We start from the raw sequence: 23,809 nt of genomic DNA, 5'->3' as shown, positions 1-23,809 counted from the left end.
CTTGATTGCTTATTTTTGTGTTATCGTACTTTTAATTTTGAATTCTGCTTTATGTAGACATTTACATTAAGTATATACTTCAATATGTAGAAAGCAGTAGAGCCAAGTCTGATTTCAGGCTTTTTGTACCTATAAGCTAATGTTCCCTGTCATCTGAAATTCACTTTTTATTGTTGGGGTTTTTTTTCCATTAAACCCAGAGAGATGGAAAAAAACATTTGAAATTATATGATACAACAGAAATACTGCTTTATCAAAGGCTGAGGTTTGAACTGTATTTGAGTATCTTTCAAGAAAGCATCTAAGATAGCAATATATTATTTATTCCAAATACTGTTGCAAAGCAGATAATAAGTTTGAAAGGAAAAATAAACTGTTTAATATACAGAAGGAAGGGTATTGCTGTGAAATCCAGAGAGAAAATGCAATAAGTAAGAGATCAAAAGTGATATGTATGTGAAACCTTTTTTAGATGAGCTGTATTTTAGTTTGAAATATTTTTGAACTGGGCATACTCAAGTGTTGGAGAGAAAGGTAGGCAGTAAAAGGCAGTAAAGTTGTTCTTGTTTAGGTGGCTGATCGTCTGATTTCTTCATTTGGACAAGATATTTTGGATGCTCTTTATTGGACAGCTACAGAACCTAAGGAAAGAAAAAGAGCTCACATAGGTGTGATTCCTCACTTCTTCATGGCAGTGCTATATGTCTGTATCCTTTTTCTTTGATAATTTTATTTGGTATTAATACTTGATAAATATTTTGAAAAATTTTCGAAGAAGTTAAATTACAGAGTAATTGCTCTGATTTAATTTATTTTAATATTTTTGAAAAATTGGTAGTATTCCTAAATCAGTCTTCCTTTACTTGAAAAGTAAGATCGCCAGTACCACCTGCTTAAAAAAAAAGAATCTCTTCATGGTAGTGTACCTATAATAAAATGAAAAACCATAATTGGATAGTTCATTGAAATTTTTATTTCTGATTTTGAGTATTTTGGATCACAGGGCCTTAAAGACAGTGGGGCTTTGTTATTTAGTGGAATGTTAAATGCATCTAGCTTGAATATATTATCTTGCAGTGAAGGGATAAACTCATGCATATTCAGAATGCAAATGTTCTTAGTGTAAAATAATCTTACAATGAATTTATGAATCTAAAGAGATACTGCAGTCCACTAGCTTTGGTAATGAATTTAGAATTCTTACCTACCATTTTTCCCTATTTTCTCTGAAATCTTTAGGCTAATTCTGAATCTTTACCTGAGATTTTTTCTTCAGATGGTATTGATGTTTCTCATGACTAATGTCATTGGGTTCTTTTAGAACAAGAAAAATTAGCATCATTGTTACATGTTACAAAGCACTATACATATATTACATACATTTAAGTATTGTCTTGCTGTAAGTCTGGTTTACAGGAATATGGAAACTTTCCTGTTAAACTTTGAAAGTAAAACAGGAAATACGTGGTTCACTGCTCCTCAGTAGTGTTGTGCAGAAAACCTCTTTCAAATGTTCTTCCTTAACCCTGCTGTGCAGTCCTGCATGCTATTCTTATAATGGTTCAGGCAACAACCCTTAATGTGGCCTTCAACTCCCACAATAAATCACTGCTCACCATCATGATGTCCAATAATGTAAGTATATAGCTTTATTGTATAGCTATCCTAATTTGTTTCAGAATCCTATGTCTTTTTGTGTCGTATGTCTTAAATATTAATATTTTAAAATAACATATTTTTTATAATATTACTTGTTTATATCATTTTTTATGAGTAAAAACTAACTAACTGTTTCTAAAAATTGCAGTTCGTTGAAATAAAAGGAAGTGTTTTCAAGAAGTTTGAGAAGAACAATCTTTTTCAAATGTCAAATAGTGGTATGTATAGCAGTGCTGATCAGGAGAAAATGCAGAGAGGCTATTTATTTAATTAATTAATGTATTTAATATAATCAATGTATTTAATATTATTCTTACTATAAACATTTTACCTTGGTGAAATTGAGTGTTCTGACTTGCATTCCTCATCACCCTTTTTACTGTTTGGTTCAGTAGGATGAAACTGAGATCCACTTCAAGGAACACTTAGTTCTTTTATGGCAAGTTTTTTATTTGAGGTGCTAAAACAGCCTGCTGGCTTTGTGCTGAAATGCCCATGCTTCCAAGTGATAAAGCCTACTGTTTTCAAAAAATTTACTTTATAGTTTGCTCTATTGACACAGTGATCTCAGAATGCATGTTGTTGGGTGGCTGTGAGAGTGGATCTTGAAATACCTCCCCCCTAACCCTGAAACAAACAAAATCCCAAACAAAAAACCAATGCAACAAAGTAGATGATATACGAGGGAAATACCAGAGATTACTCTAATTTTAGATTCAGACCCACCGCTCTCAAGATAACAGGTAGAGGATACTTAGGAAACATGCTTCTGGCACTTCTTAACTATTGCTGCTTAGGATGAATTTTGGGAACTCGTACTCAAGTGTGTCTCATGAGGAAAAGCTGTTCAGGTATCTTTTGATGGACATTCTTCTTAATACTGATATCAGCCATTTGAAATATTTATTGAATATTTCAAAGCCAGTAGGAATGATTACACTTTAAGGATGTGCTAGAGCTTCTTTGCTTGTACTAGTTTTGTAGAATCTCAGAATGCCCTGGGCTGGAAGGGGTCTCAAAGATTGTCTCATTCCAACCCCCTGCCATGAGCAGGGTCACCTTCCACTAGACCAGGTTACACAAAGCCCCTTCCACCTTGGTCTTGAGCACTCCAGGGAGGGGACATCCACAGCTGCTTTGGGCAACCTGTGCCAGTGCCTCACCATCATTCACAGTGAAGAATTTCTTCAGTATATCTGATTTCCCCACTTTCATTTATACAGATGAGCAAAGAAAATAGATTATATTCATTTCATTCCAGCTCAAAGTTTTTAAACCAGACAACTCAAATGTGCAATAGGTTAAAAAAATAAAATAGTTACTTATTTTAAAACAGATGATTCATATTTTTGTATCACATGTTAAATTTTTAATAGGCTTACATCAGGTTTTGTGTTCTGACTGTTGATATGGCCTCTGTCTAATTCATCTGCAAACTTCAATATTACATGCAAGTGTTTTGTAATTCTTTGGATGAAAGACTATTTATGTAAAACCTTAAATATATCACAGAGAATTATATAATAAAATTAACACTAAATTTTAAGCTACCATATAGATGCTCTTAAACCTCCCCAAAAAGATGTTCCCACCTATGTAGATAATGTTTATTCTGTGATAATAGTATTATTTTTAGTTCCAAGATTTAATTACTTGTATTTTTAAAATCAGATGTATTAAAATGTACAGTGAGAATGCTAAAAATGAAATTTACTTAACTGTTGACAGAAAACCTAGAGAAGGTTTATTATTAATGCAGGAAATAGTTATAGCTATGCATCTAGCTCTCCTGCCTAAAGGTGAGGCCTCTTTCATGTTGAAATAAGCAATGGACTGATATTAGAAAATGCTATCAATTTCCTCTATAAAAAGAAAAGGATATCAATATTTTATTGCTGGACATTATTATTGAAGACACATAATAGCAAAACCAGGTCGCCCTTTATCAGTTGATGGAAGATGTATTGCCATTCATTAGACAGTGTGGGGATGGAAGCAGTGAGTACATACATAGAAGGGTGCACAAAACAAGCTAATTTATTCCTTTCAAACAGATAACTTTTCCTGGAACACCTTTCAGTATGGTTATAAATAGCAGTGTTATTCTTCTCAGAGATAAATGACAGATATTTAGTAGAGCTTTTCACCTCTTTTGAACTTGAACAGATTTACTGCATCACAGCTTCAGTAAGGGATGGAACAGTATTGTTTCAATTCTTGTATTCTGATCACTTTAGTATCCTTTAAACATTTTATTTCATGCAGCTGAAATGATGGTGCATCTTTTGATGGTGTATCTTTATGATGGTGTTAGCATGCTATGCCAGTATTTCATCCTACCCTGGAACTGAAGCTAGTCTAGTCCTGTCAGCTGAGCTTCCAGTTAGCCTTTGGAGTATCTTGTGTGTCCTAGAGCAAGCACATTGTGCTTAAACTGCATGCCTGGGCTGAACTAAACTTCTGAAAGGAAACACTAAATCTAGGCACTCCTGTATATTTCCCACCTTTCTCTGCTTCTTTCAGTAGTTTTCTGAGGTCTTCAGTCGTCTGTAGGGTACTGATGGCAGCAGTAGCTGATGAAGCTTGGACACACTAAATGGATTCTCCTTTTCTGGGGCTCAGTTCAAAATATTACTGTTATCAAACATATCTTTTCAATTCAGTGTAAAGGTACTGACTAGTACATGGTAGATAAATAATTTGAGGGGAATAAAAGGAGTTTCACAGGGGCATCTGCAGAATTTCTCATGAGTAGGTGAAGCTGTCTTCTTATTTAACATGTTAATCAAAAGAAAAATATAACACAGCAGAAAAGATAAGCAATGTCCACAAGAGTAGATATTGTGTTCAACAGAAGTTACTACAACTAAAATTCAAAAGCAGGTTGTCTTGCGAATAAAAGCATGAAAACAGAAAAGAACTGTGCAAGCTGTACTTTCTATGAAATGCCCTGTATCACATGTTGAAATAACTTGCAGAGCCCTGCCTGGCTCAAGCTTCTATGTAGTAAGACATCAGGATAGGAAGTGCCACCAAGCTACTGGTTTAGATCTGGAAACTGTGAAATCATTTCCACTTGGCATCATGCTCAGCACCAGTTGGTGGATAGCAAGCTGAAGTGTGGCTGTATTATTTTTCCCAGTATTTATATTTCTGAACTTAGTGGAGTCAGTGATCCTTCTCATGTTTGTATGGCCATTTAAAATTCTACTGTAACTGCTAATCCACTGAAACTTCAAGATTAAAATAACTGTGAATCATCTGCATAAAAATTAATTGAACGGGACATGAAATATACATAATATAATTACGTTACATATAATATGTATACATATATATTAATAGTTATCTAATAAAACTAAATGTGTTATTTTTTAGGGGCAGATCAACAAAGACCTTGGGGCTTGTATAGCTGCTTGAGACTGCAGCTACAGAGTCTGGGACTTAAATTATGCTGTTCCCACAGCTTTGATTTGTCAGCTGCAGCAAAACTACTTTGGCATTGTCACCCTGACTTTTACAAGGAAATTTATGTACATCCAGGCAATCTAAACATTGTGGCCATTTGAAAGCACTTCTATACAGAAAACCTTTTATTTGTTGTATCAGGAAGAAATATTTCCCTAAATGTATATAGTATATTCTCTTTTTCAAATAGTTATCTGTAAACTAATTTTGTAGGGTCAGTATTAGAGAACAAGGAGACCAAATTATAAAGACAAGTTCTTTCATCATTGTTGAAAGCCCAGCATGCTGCCTTCCTTTATGCTTTTAAATGTCTTTTTTTTAATTTCAAGCTGTGCTCTAAATTAAATTTTTTTTCACAAAAGTCAATTGTACCTCATACAAAGAAGTGCATTAGATGTAGTGCATTAGGTTATTTCCTTCAGCTTGTTATTAGGCCTGACTCTTCTTTGTTTTTTAAATCTCTTGTCTCAAAAATTTAACATATTTATTCTAAAGTTTTAGGAACTTCAATTTTCTTCTTCATAATTCTGTACTTTTTCTTCTCTGTTCTTTGTTCTAAATTTGTCAGTCTCTTACTTTGATCACAATACTGCATAGCCTTTATTTTTACCTTTGGTCTTTGAAATTTGAACTGCTTTCTCTTGTGGCTTTAGGGTTTTTTAATACCATTATTGTAATCAAGTTGCTCATTTTAAGGATGAGGGATCTGGGAGCAGGACTATGTTTGAGATTGGTGTGTCCTTGATGATTCCTTGTTCAGTGTTTGATCCTGTCCTGTGCTCTGGTTTAACAACTACCTTGTTAAGAGGTAGTTGGCACTACAGCTATTAAGGAGTTGCTGAGATGTAAACCAAAAGATCTTGTTTCTCTTCTTACATGCTACAGTTTATAACTAGCTTTTGATCTAAACATATAAACAGTGGGATTAACATGTTTTTTTGTTTTTTTTTTTTTTCTTTCTGGTTTGGGATTCCTGCATAACGTGTCAGGGAATCTGGAAGGAAATAGCTACGTGTTCTGGAGACTACCCCACTTCAGGATCTCTGTTCCTGGGCTCTCACTGTGATGCAGTCCAGGACACATTTGGCTCTCTGGGCTGTCAGCACACGTTGCTAGCTAGTGCCCGGCCTCTCATCCATCAGAATCCCCAAGTCCTTCTCAACAGGGCTGGTTTTGATCTGTTCATCCCCAGCCTGTGCTGATACCTGGGGTTGCCCCAATGCAGATGCAGCACCTTGCACTTGGTCTTCTTAAACCTCTTGATAATCCCATAGGTCCACTTACTGAGTTTGTCCAGGTCCTTCTGGATGACATTTATGTCATTTATGAAGATACAAAATAACACTGGTCCCAGTATGGACCCCTGAGGGACATCACCTGTCACTGATATCCATCCAGATTTCATGCACAATATGTTATCAGCACTGTGCATTGTAGGTGCTGTCAAGAGACTGGTCAAGGGGATAAATATATCTGAATTAGTGCTGCATGTTAGGTTTTTAACACTTGGGATCATAAACACTGAGAAAGTTAAGGTTCTTAATCATGTCCTTGTGGAAGTAGCTGAAGACAGTTTAAAATGTCATTGGCCTGCCATTTTGGCTCTCATTTAACCCTGTCTTATAATGGCAAGGGTTATTGAAGCTATACTGTATCCTAACAGGATACAGTATATCCTGTTAGGATATACTTATATATCCTAACATATGCTTATTATACGTAAGTGGAATACATGCAAAACTGAGTTGAAGTGGCTTATATCAATGTTACTAAGCATTGTCACTATGGAGAATGAAATGAGATAATTTTTTCTTTCCACTTTACTCTTCGTTATGCTGAAGCAGAATAGAATTATTGCCTCTTGCTAGTACCTGTGCTATCTGTAACTGATCACTAACACTGGTGGTTTGTCACTGTTTTGCCAAATTCACAATTACAGTGATATACTTTGCCTTTGTTGTTCTTAATTGCATGAGCAAGTGTGGACCCAGGGATGTAACTTTACTTGTTCTGTAGTTCACCACATCATCCAAGAAGTGGCAGTACGTGGTACAGGAAAATCCTCTCACCAATTTTAAAAAACCAAATGTACATGTACATCATCAAATAAGTTCATAATAAATGATGAAACATTACTGTACACATTTTGTATTCTGGAATTTTAATTGATATTTAGGACTGATTACCAGTGGTTATTTTGGATATACTGAAGCCTTTTTTGTCCTTGTCCGTGAGGGTGGGAAATGAAATGAATTTTCGATTTGTTTGAGTTTAGTGTTGAAGCTGCTGTAAAGTGCCCTGCTTGCAACTCTGACAGCTGATGAGAGGGATGAGGATGAAGAGCAGCAGCCACAGTCATTCCTCTCCCTCCTAAGAGCCTTGAACAGCTGTGGCAGCAGAGATAACAGATTAGAAGGGAGACCACGGAGAACAGGGAAAATAAGCAAAGGGGAGGGGGAAGATAGGTATCAGCCTGTCACCCAGTCTCAGAAATTAGTGGAAGAAAATTTTTATTATTACAGCACTACAAGAGGAAATTTAAAGTCTAGAATGTCCCTTCTCAATTTAATCCTGTTGACTGGTGGGTTAACGTATACCAAGCAGGTAATAAATGTCTGGAGGATTAGCCTGAGACATGCTTTAATGTTAGGCCAGAATTAAGGTCCTTGCTTCCCACTTGAGAATATCTCTCTGTACAGGCCTCCAAGGGACCTGAAAAATTGAAGATGAGATCTGTGTTTGTTATACATTGCTGACCAATGAAGTGTCATTGCAATGTGGAAGTATGTGATGTGGGAAATAGAAGATAAAACTATTTCGAAATTCAGTGTAAAAGTGAAAGCTCAGTGATTATTTCCAAGTCACTAATGGGCATGATAAAGCATGTAGCTCAATAAGTGCTTGACTGCATTTTCATCCATTTGTGACAGTGTCAAGTGGTATCTTGTAACCAGGTTTTTCAGACAATACTGTCTTCTGGTCATTTGGGCAATATTTTGTAAATTCAGAAGCATAGAAATGTACTTCCCTTGTTGGAGTGTTATTGGCAGAAAATGAAGAAATTATGGTTAGTTTTTACCTGCCTTAAATTTATTGTACTAAAAGATTAACTTTTTCTCCTCCCCCAACTCCTTTATATATATGCCATTCATTCTATTTTGAAGGCTTGTGCTTCCTCTGTCCCTTCCCCAACCCATACTGACAAATGAACTTATATACCCCAAGATGTGCTTTTTTATATCGTGCATGAAATCTCATTCTTCTTGATTTTTGTGTGCTTTTTCTTTCCTTCTCCTGGAGGATTTCTTCTTTTTTGCTCCATTTTTTCAGACCTGTCTGTATTTCCAAACGTCTATTCTAAAATGAGGGATATTATTATACTGTAGTAACTGCAGCCACAGGCATTGCTGTTGGCCTGTAGTCAGAGTTGATGGAAAGTCTTGACACAAAGTCAATTTTTTTTTGCCCAGCTTAATCCTTGTGTGTTCTTCTGAAAATTTCTGCTTCTTGTTTCCTAAAATCAGTAGGTAGAACCCCGCACAACATTGGAGGTGCTTAAGAAAATGAACCCTTTGGATTTGGAGGGCCCAAAAAGAAATTATTTTTGTGGTTATTGACAGGTGTAACAAGCAATAAGAGTGTCTTCATAGATTCTCTTAGTAGCTCTGTCTTCTATAAAGACTTCTTTGGACTTCCTAAATTGTGATGACATCATGTTTTAGGTTTTACCCTGCTTTTCAATAATACAGTTTCAGGAAGGTGTTTTTTAATAAGCTAAAAAAATGTGATACTTCCTGAAGCAAGGTCTGTGTGTGTCATCTCTGGAAACAGGATACCAAAGTAGAAAAAAAGACTGCCTTGTCTGGGAGGCAAGGCATAGGACTTTGTCCTGAATTAGATTGATCTTGTGGCACAGTGCTTATGATTTTGATAACTGTGCTGATACAGCCTGCTATTCCCTTTTAAGAGGGTAGTGTGACAGACTGTTAGGAACCTTCTAGATAAAGAGTAACAGTTGTCTTCAAACATTTTTTTCTTCCTTTTATTGAACCCAGTATACAGCAGTTTGGATATCTATGATCTGTAGAAAATGAAATGTACTTTGCTAATAGCTTGAAAGGACAGATAGGTATATTCTCTTCATTTTAGTAACAGGAAGTGCTGGTTCTTTTTGAATCACAGAAGGATGGACAGACTTTATCAAGAAGAACAATTATTTTATTAATGTTTTAGAAGAGGTGATAGTAAGTCACAATTCCCTTCTGCTGCTGGGAAACCCAAGATGAAGCAGCATTGGACAGACCAGGTCACAGCCTACTGTGGAAATCCTGTCCATGGTGTGGTTCCGAGCATTTCCCCCACCCCTTAAATCCCCTTAAATTTGTGGAAAATGTTATCTAATCCAAGAATTAATAAATGAACCTCAGAATGAGTAGATATCTTTGTATGCAAGTAAATGTTTCTTTGCAGCTGACAGATTCTGTTTTTTTTTAATCCAGATATAAAGGAGAGGTTCACCAATTATGTGCTGCTACTAATTGTATGTCTAAGAAATATGGAACAGTTCTCATGGAACCCAGGTGAGTAAACTAGAAGAAAAAATTCCGTGCTATCAAGAGATGTTATCTCTTGCTTCTTCCCTCAATCTGAAAGATAAGGATAATCAACACATTTAATTAACAAATCCTAATTTTGTCAAATATCTTAGATTCTTATTTTTCTATTTCTGGTATTCTTTTAAGAATGACTGTGTTCTTTCTGCTTGAAATAAATATTGTTGTGCTATAAACACATGTAGTTATCTTTCAAGCACTGTCTGGAGCAATTTCTTCCCAGCCCTTTCCTTTCCTTTAGTACACTGCAAATGAAGGTTTCCCTAGAAAGTGGCTAGTGAGATTGAAATGTGATAAAGATTATGTTAAAATACAACTCTTAATCTAATATTGATTATACTTAAGAGTTTAATGACATGTTTAATAAATATTGTGTAAAATAGCAATTTTATTAATGTATTGTTTTAATAATTTTTACCCCTAATCTGCGTGGTATATTGTGCCTGAATCTTACCAGTCTACCTAAATTTTACCTTAAATATCTAAAACTGCAGATATTTGTCTATGTCTTACACATACTGAACACGTAGTATCTAGTACTTACAAAGGCTGTGTTCCTACTAGAGGTAAAGGTTTACAAAGTGAAGAGTATAGAGCCTGATCCTAGCTGTGGTGTGATAGTACAGTACTGATAAGCTTTTAGGACAGCAATGGAATAAGCAATAATTTGCACACTGCATGCTCAGTGATATGTAAACTTACATATTCTTCAGACTCATGGGGATTTTTCATTGTTGAATAGAATTGTTATAATTCTTTTTGTATGCTGACATTAAATTAAATGGCCTAACTTGTTTCTTCGCAACCTTCAGATCACTTTTGGGTGTTATTCCCGGATGTTTGCATGGTGGTTGCTTCAGAAATTGCAGTGGATATTGTGAAACATGCCTTTATAACAAAATTCAATGACATCACAGCAGATGTAGGTATCCTGTTTGGAATGCTGGGTGCTATTTTAAATTGTATTTAATTTTGCTAATATTATTTTAAATATTAAATTTTTTTCCAGTGCAGAAAATGTAAAAATTGTTATTTTCATATGTTTGATATCACTTGGGAAAGCTCGCTAATTTCTTGATACAACTTTTGAGGATCTTTTTAATGTGCAATCAAACACCTCTGCTTCTAAATTAGTAGTTCCAGATCCATAAATTATTGCAAGTTTTATATAACAGCTCACATAGTAGCTACAATTCACATTATTGGCAGATTATTTTGTGATTATTATTAAACTGAAAGAAGGTTACTTGTTTTGCAGTCTAGACAGAGCTTGTAGCCTTTACTAAGAAAATGGATTGTAGGTTAAAATTCAGGCTTTTGGAAAAATAGATTTTGTTAGGCTGCTTTAACTCTATTCTTGCATTAGTGTTAAAAGTGGAATCTGAAATCAGAGATCTTTTTTCCCATTGTCCCTGGGGCACTGATATGAAGTAGGTTATGTTAGTTTCCCACTCCTGAAATTTCTTAAGCCACATATATTATCCAGTCCTTCTTTTAAAGCAGAATAGATGAGGTTGCTTCTTATGTGTTGCAGCATGATAAAGGAGCCATTTGTGTTCCACATGGTGTGAATTCAAACACACTTAATTTGTGAATATTTGAGTTAGTATCTTTTCACTATTACAACCACTTCTCAGGAAATGAGATCAGAACTTGTGAGGTGCTTTCTTTTTCAGCATCTCTAAAGTAACTACATTGTGAGGTGTAGAAACAAGTGTAATAGATGCACTTAATAAGCTCCCTTATGCCAGAGGCATTTATGCATGCCCTACTTTCATACAGAGAGTGTGGAAAAGAGCCGTAATGAAGTCATAGGAGCCAAAAATGTAGCATGCTTCAGTGTGCTGAAACAGCTGGAGGATGGGGCAATTTTGCAAGGTTTTTTTAAAAAACTTTGTGGGGTTTGTGTATGAAGTTTTAAAGATTTATGGCTGCTACATCAGACTTTTTCCAGAATTAACACCTGCAGTGCAAGTTGTCTTGCCACTTACCTTTAAGATAGATACTTTTCTTTCTTAATGTGCTGAACTGTTTTAAAGAGAAGGAAAAACTTAATTAATCTTTAGATGGATTTGATTTTTTTCATAGCATCATTTGCTTAGTGTATAAGAGAGCTTTCTCATTTGTTTAATTTGATCCCAGGGCTAGCTTTTCTGTAGCTTAAAAGCAGTTGTGAACTGTGGGGGGAAAAAATATAAATGTGATTAATGTGATTTCTGTTATTTCGTGTTTCGCATGATCCTGAAATTCAGTAACTTTATGAAGTTTCATTCAATTCCTAAAGCATAGCATAGTGTTGTTTGTTTGTTGTGGTGTATATATATATATATATATGCAAATTACTTTATTGCAGAAATAGAGGTTCATCTCGTGAAGAGTGCCATTAGACCTCAGAAAAACTGGCTTTTACTCTTTCAGCAAATGCATAAATTCTTAATACTTTATAGAAATACTTCATTAATATCTGTCTTGCTTTTATGACATGTGATAACAAATTAATCAGACATCTGATGTGCTGGATTTTTTCCAGGTCTACAGTGAATACAGAGCCAGTCTTGCATTTGACCTTGTTAGCAGTCGACAGAAAAATGTAAGCCTGAAAATAAAATGCTCTTTCCTGTATTAACTAACACAATTGTTACGGCGGGGGATATTGGAACAAACACTTAAAGAAATACATACAGTACACTCCTGCAGCACTGCAACTCTGCTCTGGTTTCTTTAGTAAGAGATAACAGGAATATTTCTTTATGATTTATATTATATCCAGTTGTTCGGGTCAGCTTGAGCTTCATTTAATATACTGCAGAGTAGTCTCTTTCAAATACACTTAAAGTAAGGGGACAGTTGTAACAACTTCACAGTTTTGATGTACATGGGAAGTAGGTAAACTTAACAGGGTAATTTTAGACTACTGTTCTTTTCATGGAATTTTCACTGTGTTGGGTTAAAACATAGTATTCATTAGGAATCTATATTTCTTTACAGATAGAGTGCACAGATGTTTAAAGATGTTTGCACTATGCATTTTACTGGCATGGCATGGATATTTATAGAACACACAGATCACTTGTTTTTAATTAGTACCATTTTTTGGAAAGCTATTTACTGCACACCTTTTATGCGCGAGGACTCATTAGGTCTCACTTGTTAGCATTCCACTCACCAGTGCTTTCGATGTGTGTAACTATTAAATGAACTTCATTACTATGATTTCTGTAGTTTTCTTGGGCTGTTGTGAGGAATGCAGTAGTTAAACTTCATAAAGAAGCTAGACACCATCAGCTACAAATAGTTAATATTAATTTCTTAATAATAAAAACACCAGTTAATTAGTTTTGAAAATTCCACTACTTTTCCTAAGGATGCTCAGTGGGAAATAAAATAGCATCATTTAGGCACCGACTTGGGTGTGATGTTTAATACTGCAGACAAACTATCGTGGAAAGTACTTGTGTTTTGAGTTCAAATGTAAAAACATTTTCAAAATAATTTTAACACAGTTATCTTAAGGCTAATTATAGATGTTTGTAGAATGATTTAAAATTGCTAGTGTGTTGGATAATTATTCTTTTATCCCTGTAACAGCTTTTTCTGTAGAGTATTTAAGGATCAGTCAAATTAATACAAAAAGGTCTCTAAGCTGGTAATAATGTACAGATGTGATATCATAGTGCCTTTGGATTCAGTGTCCTAGTTGCTCTTGGTTTAGACATTTGTATTATACTCCAGTTGCTCTTGATTTAGAGCACTGAAGCTAATCTTACTGGTCATGGTAGTATTGCATTTTTGTCTGAGAGTGCAGCTATCTCCATTTGAATTCCAAAATCTGAATAGGTACACTTTATACCAGTATAGTGTTTGTTAACAGAGCTTTATTCTTATCTGGAGGGTGTGCCAAGCTAAAATAAGCTCATTCCTTTGCATAAGTAGTTCATTATTCTTCCTCTTCTTTTCCTAGGCATATACAGATTATAGTGATTCAGTTTCTAGAAGAATGGGTTTCATTCCTCTTCCACTGGCTGTTTTAGTAAGTTGTATCATTCCCATCAGTTTTCTGTCAATAAGATCTCACTTTGAGAATGTGTCCCTTCCAGATAGCTGGCTGGATGTTTTGAGGATGAAATTATCATCTGAAGTAACTGAAATTATGCTGAAAAGTTGAGTTAACACTCAGTATAACCTGTATCACATACTACTTGTGGCTTCACAAATGCATTATTGTTTCTCAGCCTTCCATAGAAAATTGAATATATATTAATTTTGTAGAATTTGCAAGGACTTGAATTGTACCAGTGGAATTAAGCTACATCTGTGTTTACTAAATGTATATTCCTTTTGGCAGTTATCCTATTCATTCATTTGGAATAGTGAAAGCAGCTGGTTGCCAGAAGGTTAGCAGTAGTGCAGGAGTTTATTGAGGTTTTTCATAGGAGTCCTTGTGGCTGTCCCTGTAATGGCACACTTCATGACTCAATACTCTTTTATATGGGGCACTGAGCTCCTGAGCTGTTGTTGAGTACATCACTTTGAAATAGTTTACTTTGTTACACACTCATTTTGCTATAAAATGAATTACTTAATTAATGGAACTCTGTCCACATGCTGTCCTGAATTAACTGTTGCTGAATGTTTTCTCTCAATAGCTGTTCTGACTTTCCCCATATACACATGTAGACAAGCAGTAGCTTCCCTAATGCTGGGGATCTGTACATGCTTTGTCAGCAAATTTGCTAATTCGCCATGTTCCTGGAAGAATATCAAGATGAATTAACTTAAATGTAATGTTTGCCCATAGAGGTGGGGAAAACTACTATTCACAGGATTTGCCTAAACTACTGAAATAAAACTGAAATTTCAGGATCTATTTGTTAGTCAAACTTGGGAGTCATATGCCTTGTCCACAAGGCAATGTTCTAATCATCAGGTTAGCACAGGGTGTAGCACTGATTTTGTTTTGCATTGCATCTCTTGACATTTTTCTCAACATTTTTTAACTCTCCTTCTAGCCCTTGAGTTTCAGAGCTTTTTTCCACTTCTTATTTTACTTGAAAGTCAGTGTTAAAGAAACATTGTCAGACTCTGGTTTTAGCAAAGTTGCAACTAAGTGCTAGTATAATACTTACTCAAATAAAAATATGGAGTAGTTAGTACTGCCAAAGGGAACTTTAGACTAAATTTCTGTTAATGTAAATGTTTATACTTTTTCTTTAATTTACCAAATAAGAAATGTCTGTTACGGTGTTCTAGTAATAACTGTGTGCTAAGTTTTAACTTTTATTCTTAAAACAGCTCATCAGAGTCGTAACAAGCTCAATAAAAGTACAAGGAGTCTTAGCTTATGTTTGTGTTGTGCTGTTCTACTGTGGGTAAGTAAATTCACACAATTGAAAAGTATTTACCATTATTTGATTTCATATGTGAAAGAAGTTTCTGTTGATACTTCTGGATGTAAGGATAAACACAATTTATATTCAGTAGAACATAAATGTAAAACCCTTATGCTCATGATCTGAAATTGACAATGCAGATTTGTCCCTAAGTACTGTGACTACATTGGGGGATTATAGCCCTCAATAAGTAACTTCAGTAATAGAAATAACTCATTGCAAAAAGACTAAAGACTGAGAGAATCTGAGAGACAAGCGCCATACTTCTGTGTAAAAAGGAAAATTTAATTCCAAGGAATGAAGATCAAAGATGAAAAGATTCAATAAGTGAACAGAAATGAGCAGTTCAAGTGCTCTGAGCAGATCATGAATTTTTCTCTCAGGTAGTTAAATGCAAGGTTTACTTTGTTTAGGAAACTGCCGTTAAGAAAAATAACTAAATTCAAGGCTTATTTTGGGAAGGGTGAGGTCAGTAAGTAATCTTAGTTAAGAAATACAATGTCCAGTGGCAATTTGTTTTCCATAGCCAATGATGTGCAAGTATCCCTTCAGCATCCTTTCACTGCCAAGTCCGTTGATACTTGTCTTACCTTTAGCTTCTCACCAGTGATAGGTACTTCTGAGACTGCATAAGTGTACTTTACATCCACTTTAGTTTGCCTGTCTTGAGACACTTGCTGTGTACTATCTGTGTACTATCAGTACTTTCTAGGAAAGCTGTATCTGCACTGTCATTGTTTGTTGTCTCTCAAGTTGTTGATGGAAGAAGAACCTGCCTGCAGTATTGTTGGAAGTCCTTCTTCCAGTGTCCTACCAAGTTTTGTTTTAAGTGAAGGCAGCAAGGCTTCAGAAACATAAGACTTCTAAGGCTGAGGCAGTGGTTCAGCAGCTAGAGAGACCACCATGCTGGAAGAGAGGAGACTGCTGTTCTACAACAGCTTGTGAAAAGAACAGGATTACTACAGATTCTTTATTAATAGGTAGACTCTTATCTCTAATCTGACACTAATTGCAAAAAATGGAGCTTGATCAGATGTGTTTTGTCTACCTCAGTGTAGGGATACATCTGTTTAGTGTCAGATAACTAAGACTTTGAGATACTGCATATAGGCCAAATAGTAAAATTTTAGCCACATTCCTCTGTACCATACTTTGACTTTTTCCCCAGCATACTACGTGCTGTGCCCATATTCTCCCTAAAGGCAGCTTTGTATAATTCAAAGCACTATGCCCTGATCATCACATTCAAGCTGTGGTATACCAAGGTCAGCACTTTCATCCTGCTCAGTGGTTTTTCCTTTTTCCTCAATACATGTAATATTTTCCTACCTCTACCATTTCACTGCTACATCCCAGGATTTTTAACTCTCTGTGGATTGGAGAATGGAGGGCAGAAAGTAATGGGATTGACATTAAGTGTTAAGTGCTGTTCTTTAAAGACAAAGGCCACAAAAGTAAATACATTTTGGTCTATTTATTGAAAAGCGAAAACAAATTTTTGCTCTTGCTGTGATTTCAGACTTGGAGCTAGCTCACCTCTTGCATCTTTCAAGTAATTTTTGTTCTGAACATAAATTTCAGCTTTTCATCAGATGTGAGAATATATATAGAATACAAACATAATAGCATAGATATGGGAAAAATGATGTGATAAAATCTGAAGCAGCTAACTGGGCAAAGAATTGAGCCTATACTATGGATGAATTAATTTTGTATTGTTTATTAACAACTCTAGTTAAACTTTCATTGTAGTTAAAGAGTCTTGCCAAAAAAAATCATGAGTTTTCTTTTTCTATAATTTTGAACAACTGCGAACTTACATTGTTAGAAATTTGAGCCTAGGGTAGACTGGCAGAAAAGAATAAAGGAGAATTGCTAGAAATGCTTGCATAATTTTCCATGAGAAGCTGGAACTGATACAGGGAACTGGTGGTTTATGGGCTTTTCAACTTCTGATCTTATTAAATTAGAGTCAAACTATGCTGTGGAAACATATTCTCGCAGAACAAAAACATGTTACATAAGAAGCATAAGAAAAACACCTCTGAAACATTAAAAATGAAGGAGGCCTTCTCAACTCTGAAATAAATCTGTCCCAATAATATAATAAAATTGAAGAGAAGCACAGCTTTCAACCGATCTAAAATGATATCTTCTTTATGGTTGCTTGGATACTAAGATGTCACTTTCTTCTCAGTACTGGAAGTGGTGTGCTCTGCTCATTCTTCCATTTCTCTATTGAAATAGAATAAACAAAACTTACTTTTTCCCTTACAAGTGTAGTGTAGTTTGTTTTTCTGTTTGACAAGTTCTGATTACATTTACACAGAGAGATAAGGGAGCTGCAGCTGGAGTGTGCTTGGGTCACTGTATGATTAAGCAGCTAGACCTGTTCCATGGATCTGTGAATGTTCATTTCAAGTTGTCTTTTTAGTCTGTTAATGATGTACATGATAAACAGACTTCGGTGGGTGGAGAAGGAGTTCAGAGTCTGCATTTGGTTCACTCTTGTTACATAGCTTGATTTGCATAGAGAACATTCATCCTGCAGAGAACAGATCACTCTCTCCTTCTAGTTCTGCAGTGAGCCTTCACTCGCTGGAGTGGATATTGCTCTATGAGTTGTGTTGCTAGTAATGAAAATTAGATTTTGCAAAACTCAGCTGAATGGTAAAAAAGCACTTGATGGTAGAGGAGGCCTTCCTTTTCTTCAAATAAGGAGACAGGTGGGAAAGGGATTCAGTGATGCTTGTGCTACAATTTAGTCCTAATAGAAAAAGAATCTGCCATCATCTGGACTGTGCTGTGATGGTAATGCAGTGTTGCCTCTTTGGATTTGTTGAGTTTTATGGAATGTCTTCTGTGATGTGAAAAACGACTTGCTATGATTAGCCTGTAGTTTGTAAAAGGTAGATACTGGACTTGGCAGTGCTGGGTTAATGACTGGACTTAATGATCTTGGAAGTCTTTTCCAACTTTAATGATTCCATGGTTCTCTATTTGTTGTGCTGTGGTTCCAAGTCTACTAGAGATCCTTGGCTGGGCACACTTAATTTGGGTACATTTATTTTGGACTTGCAGTGTTGAGGGGACTTTTTAGTTCTGTGTTTAAATATTTAAGGTCTTAAATGGCTGCTTAACTGTCCTTGTAGTCCTTTAGGTAAATAATAAAACTTGATGTTTTTCTCTAGATGCTTCCTGAAGGAAAAAGAAAATTAAGCATTGAATCGGAAACAATTTGTTAGGAAAATTGTTACCTTTTGATCTTGATATTGAAAGGGTTTAATTTCTTAGCTAATCCTTCTAAGACAGCATTTAGCATATGCAATTATTTTTGTATGAATAATTGCAGTATTAATAATATGCAATTATTTTAATGTGCTAATGCAAATATGTAAACAATTTTTTTCCAGGTTAATATCTCTCAAAGTCCTTAACAGCATTGTATTGCTGGGAAAATCATGTCAATATGTAAAGGAAGCAAAAATGGAGGAGAAACTATTTAATCCTATCCTGATTGCCACCCCAGGGAAGCCAGCTGGCAAACAGCAAGGCACATTTAAATCTACCCAAGGTAAGGCCAGCTGCCTTAGTTTGTTTTTAGTGAAAGTTTGTCAGGCTAAATTGATATTAGACCGGATGCATGACAATGTTTGCTGTACAAACCCTGTTGCTGGACCTTAATTGTGCTGTAGCACAGCTGTGAATACAAGTCTGTAAATATAATAGAATTTATTGCTTTTAGTTCATGCATCTTCTTTAGGTAATCAATTCTCTTATCTCTGATATCACTGTGATATGTGGAGGTGATAGAAACAATGGAATAGAAGAATGCTTTTGCTTTAAAATCATAACCATAGAATGATTTGGTTTGGGTTGGAAGGAACCTTTAAATACCATCTAGTCCAACCCTCTCTGCCATGTCACTGTGCAAATAAGTGAATATTTACACATCATCTGTGACAGTGCTCAAGTTTAGTAGGGGAAGCAAGCTGTATTTCTCATGGAAATCAAAGGAAAATGTGGTAGGTTTATGCATAGGTATAATTAATCGTAGTTGTCATGAACACATAATGAAAAGCTTTATGAAATCCAGATAGGAATTTCAGTGGGTCTCTACCCCATTTCCAGTCTATACAGCACAATTTCCTCTTACAGGTCCTCAGCATCAGCAGTTAATTTATAATGGGAATATGGCAGTATTGCGTTTGTGTGACACATTATAGAAGGAAACAGAAACCTTCATTGTTCCTGTCAACTGAATTGGATTGCATCTTCCTGTGGGAAAAGCTCAATGAGAGCCTTAGAGAACTTAACAGTGGGGCTTTTATTGTGTTCACTCCATGGCTTGCCAGCAACTTGAACAGCTTGAAATGCAAGGTGCTCGTTAGTCGTCAGAGTGTCTCGCCAGCAAGGGGAGAGTTAAGAATCTGTCAGTGTTTGCCATAAACCTCTGTGTCTCATATGTGTCAAATCACATCAGGCAGAAACTTGGTGCAAATGTTTACTTTTCAGTTCATACAACTGCTTTACTTTCATGATGAAATAATATTATCTGAATTGTTCTGAATTCGTATTGGCATTCAATTTTGCATTTCATTAGAGGACTATAATGATGATAATGTTTTAATTAAACATTCTATTACTACATTTGTATATGAGACCTTGGTAAGTTGTACTTACTTATACTGAGCCTTTAACTTACAGTGTATAAATCATGAAGACTCTTTTGAGCTGAAGTAGCAGGCATGCTTATTTTCTCCAATGGAAAGATTTTGAACAAAAAGTAGCAACCAAAAAGCTTTTGTGGATTTTATTCAGAGTATTCCTTGCTTCCACTGTTGATGGGAAAAATTCAATTTTACAGTTTTTTGGGGATTTTATATTTTTTTAACACCTCTTTATTTACTAGAAATCTTGATTACATGAAAGAATGATTTTACCTTCCCCAGCTTTTGCATTATTACTGCTGGACTCTGCAGTATTAGTTAATCTCTGTGCCCCACTTACCAGGTTTTTACAATACAATCTCTCAACCCATCTCTTCTTAGGATGAGGGTAAGGGAATTCATTAATCTGGTCTCCTTTCTGCCAGTTTATAGTTTAAGTCAATTAATTTCCTTAAGAGTTGCCACCTTGTCCACAAAAAGAGTTAAAATTTTGGAGAATAAAATTCTGAACTTGATCTTGAAGGATGAAAGCTCTAATTACTGGTAGTCATTTATGGGCTTACCAGCTACATCTGTATTAGAAAATATTTACGCTTGTAACCAAGTTCTAGAATTAAAATAAGTTGTCTCCATTTTCAATGCAAGTTTAGTACCTTTAACTTGCATAAGATTTGTAGGAGTGCCTCCATGTGCCTCCAAGTGTAGATGGCATACTGTGGACAGAAGCTCTGCAGAAATATGTTTTTGTAGTAATTTGGATAGTGCTGCCATTCTGACAAGTAACATTTCCTTGGGTTGGTCTGCAGTGCTCTCTACATCAGTCAGATTTTTTCAGATGCCTTTAGAAACAATAACTCAATCTTTACTGAGGAGGAAATTTTTTTTTTTCTTATCTTTTTTCTTATAGTCTTGTAATTTGCTTGTACATTTTAATTCTTTACATGTTTTTACAAAATATGGGAAAATACATGGATATTACTTACCAATATCCTAGGTTAATGAAGCCAGTGTTCAGTTCCACTGAAGTAAGAGACAGGAATAAAAATAGACATCTTTAATAGCACTGGTTTAGAAGCCAGTGCTATTAAAGTGCATAGCAGTGCAATGAGTCATTTATTAGCTATCCCTGGAGAAGGCAGGTTTATTGTACTTATGTAGAGGATTAGGCACATCTAGTTCCTACCACAGAAATTCCTTTTGTTCATTTCAGTAGCAAACATTTGTATGATTCACATAAGGACTGTCAGAAATCTTTTTGCTTAAGCCAACAAAAATAATCATGTGTGTCCTGACTTCTGCTGCTTATGCTCTTGCTGATTGCTTAAACTTCTGTAGAATTTTTCTTCTGTCTATTTATTTTCTATATGTTTTCTAAATCAGAAAAGGAAATCCCTTACAGTAAATCCAAGAAGAGGTAGTGGCTTCCAGAATGCATTTTTCTGTTGCTTCTGCTGACTTGCTGCAGCACACTTTTTCAGGATAGCTTCGGATGAATGTGGATGTTGCACATTGTATCAATATGTCTGTGTTAAATTCATTATTATCTTTGTAATTCTGTCCCAACAGGAATTTCCACAGATGAAAACGGTTCTACATCTGTTACCAATCAACCAGTTCATCAGAAGGAGAGCATGCCATCTTTACTTGTAACAAGCAATTCTGATCAATTTCTGACAACTCCTGATGGAGAAGAAAAAGATATAAGCCAAGACAGTTCAGAATTAAAACACAGGTCTGCAAAGAAAGACTTGTTGGAGATAGACAGGTTTACTATTTGTGGAAACAGAATTGACTAAGAATTTATCTTTTTTTAAATCAATGTGCTAAGGATACTGAGCTGTTGGGACGGCAGATGCTACCAGAATGGACAGTTGCCAAAAGGCACATAAATATTTATTTAAAAACTTAAATTATTAATGGCAAAACAAATTTATTAATTTCTTTCTACAAGTAACTTGGCTTGGTATCTGGTCAGGTCAAGTAAGTGATCTTTAACTTGCCTCTTGGAAAATGTGGTGGATCGTGAGTCTCTAGCCTGGTGGCAGAGCTGCAGTATCACTTTTCTGGACTGGACTGGAAAAAAAGCATAACCCTGTTCTGCGTTATGAAACCATGCTTCCAGAACACTATTTTTCACGAAGGTTCATCCAGTGTAAGGATATTCCTGGAAATGTTTGGTGACTTGACCGGAAGCTTGCCTATCCAGTTACCGTGTTTTATTAAACATCTGCAAGCAGAATTCAAAACTTGTGCTTATATCAACAAACACATAAAGCATTGGTACATAAAACAGTAAGTCAAGATAGTTATTCTTGTCAACAAAAATATTTTCAAGATGTATCTTGAAAATCTTGTAATCAGAATAAAATTTTGCCTTTAAGTGAAAGACTTACTGCTTAGTATTTTATCTGAATACTAAACATCAAGGAAAGATCAGAGTAATGATGGTTCTGCTTAACTGGGCAAATATGAAGCATATTCATTTCATGTGTTGTGTGTCCTGTAAGGCAAATTATTTAGAAAATCTTTTTTAAAAGCTGAGGATTTTTTTGTTGCTGTAGGAAAAACTATTAAAGGGGCACTTCTAAGGAACGGCAGTGTTAATTGCATCAAGCGTTGTGTTGGAACTGTAGGTATGGCATTAACACAGCAGGAAAGAACATTGCACTGCATTTTGCATATAACTATTAGGAGAATGACATCTGTGTATTAACTTGCCTGAGAACATGCCTATAAAAGCTCACACTGACAGTCAAACCATAATTATCCATTCAATGTAATTGACTGGTTCTAGTCAAACTTAAGTAGATGGACTAGATCTACAAAGAACATTTAAGCATTGCAATGCATCTTAATTTCTGGTGTGAGATGCAGAGTTGGAAGGGGTGACAAAAGAAGTTATGGAATCCTCAGACCATGAGTGGGTTAAATTTGAGCTTAAAACATAGGCTGAAGAGTTTTATCAGAAGAGACCCCTTAGTTAATGATAAATTCTTCATATATTGTTAAAACACAGCATTAGCTTCCAAAATGCCTTTCAGACATTCAAGTAAGCACTAATTTTACTTTCCAAGGGAAGGTATCATAAAAGTACTTCAGTACTGAACAAATGAAGACAATTTGTTCTTTGCTAATTTCATAATTTGTCAGAATGGGAAAACCAAAGTTTCTTTGCTGTATGAACATGTGAAAGTTTAACATACTTGCTAATCCCTGAAACTTGCAGGACTACAGTAATATAGCAGATGGAGGCAGTTGGACAGAGTTACGTGTCTGAGCAGACTTGATAATGAGAGAACTCTGCTGTGCCATTTAGGGCTGTCTGCTCTGGTGGGAACTCCCTGCTGCAGGCTTTCAGCCTCTCCTCTCCCATAAGAGTAGTGGGAGTAATGGCCAAAATCTGTGGTTATGTTTAGGGATGAAAGTAGAAGGAAGAGGACTTAGCGCTGTGGAAAAGTTTGAAAATCTTTCATTTTGATGTATTTTATACTAATTGGAAATGTTCACACATTGAAATTAAGATTATCTGTCAATTTGGTGTACCTTATTTTATAATTATTTAGCAGTTGCTAAAGAAAGCTTGAAATTGCTTTTTTTCTGTTGAATGACATTCTGTATCAATTTTTTAAGTGCATCTTGTGTGAAACTCAATAAAATTCAATTTTGTAATATTTGTTTAAAAAAGGAAAAGTACAGCGTCGACATTTCTTTTTTGGTATTCAGAGTTGATGATCTTGCAAAGTATTTAATGTATTAAATTCAAATTTCCATAAAGTAGGATTCTTGCAAATGTGGGACACAAATGAGTGTATGAACTGGGTTATCAATGGCTTCAGATCTATTTCTGTAGCAGTTGGTTGTTGCCACTTGTAGAAAGAAGATATTGATGCCAGCCTGTTATTAATTTGGTTTTTAAGGGCACACACCATGTGAATGAAAAAATACCGTGTCTCAGAGGAGTTGTAATTTCTGCAGTCAGTTTCTACAATTGGATTTACACCTACCCAGC

At 35.4% G+C, this 23,809-nt stretch overlaps 1 protein-coding gene across 3 annotated transcripts in view; it reads left to right on the top strand.

Annotated features, from left to right (window-relative positions):
- The window catches only part of TAPT1 (transmembrane anterior posterior transformation 1), a 49,625-nt gene extending 26,135 nt beyond the window's left edge, over nt 1-23,490 (top strand). For all 3 annotated transcript variants that reach the window (XM_030270793.4, XM_030270792.4, XM_012573667.5), the window contains 10 exons: nt 572-707; nt 1,538-1,635; nt 1,808-1,877; nt 9,627-9,707; nt 10,553-10,662; nt 12,271-12,330; nt 13,702-13,770; nt 15,033-15,109; nt 18,544-18,704; nt 21,367-23,490. In XM_030270793.4, coding sequence (XP_030126653.4) covers nt 572-707; nt 1,538-1,635; nt 1,808-1,877; nt 9,627-9,707; nt 10,553-10,662; nt 12,271-12,330; nt 13,702-13,770; nt 15,033-15,109; nt 18,544-18,704; nt 21,367-21,596 — 1,092 coding nt within the window. In that variant the 3' untranslated portion in view covers nt 21,597-23,490. The remainder of the gene's footprint in view (nt 1-571; nt 708-1,537; nt 1,636-1,807; nt 1,878-9,626; nt 9,708-10,552; nt 10,663-12,270; nt 12,331-13,701; nt 13,771-15,032; nt 15,110-18,543; nt 18,705-21,366) is intronic.
- The last annotated feature ends 319 nt before the right edge of the window (nt 23,491-23,809 follow it).

The sequence above is a fragment of the Taeniopygia guttata genome, chromosome 4, assembly GCF_048771995.1.
Source record: "Taeniopygia guttata chromosome 4, bTaeGut7.mat, whole genome shotgun sequence".
Lineage (NCBI taxonomy): Eukaryota > Metazoa > Chordata > Aves > Passeriformes > Estrildidae > Taeniopygia > Taeniopygia guttata.
The sequence above is the reverse complement of the archived record's forward strand: the minus strand, read 5'-3'. Positions and strand labels throughout refer to the sequence as shown.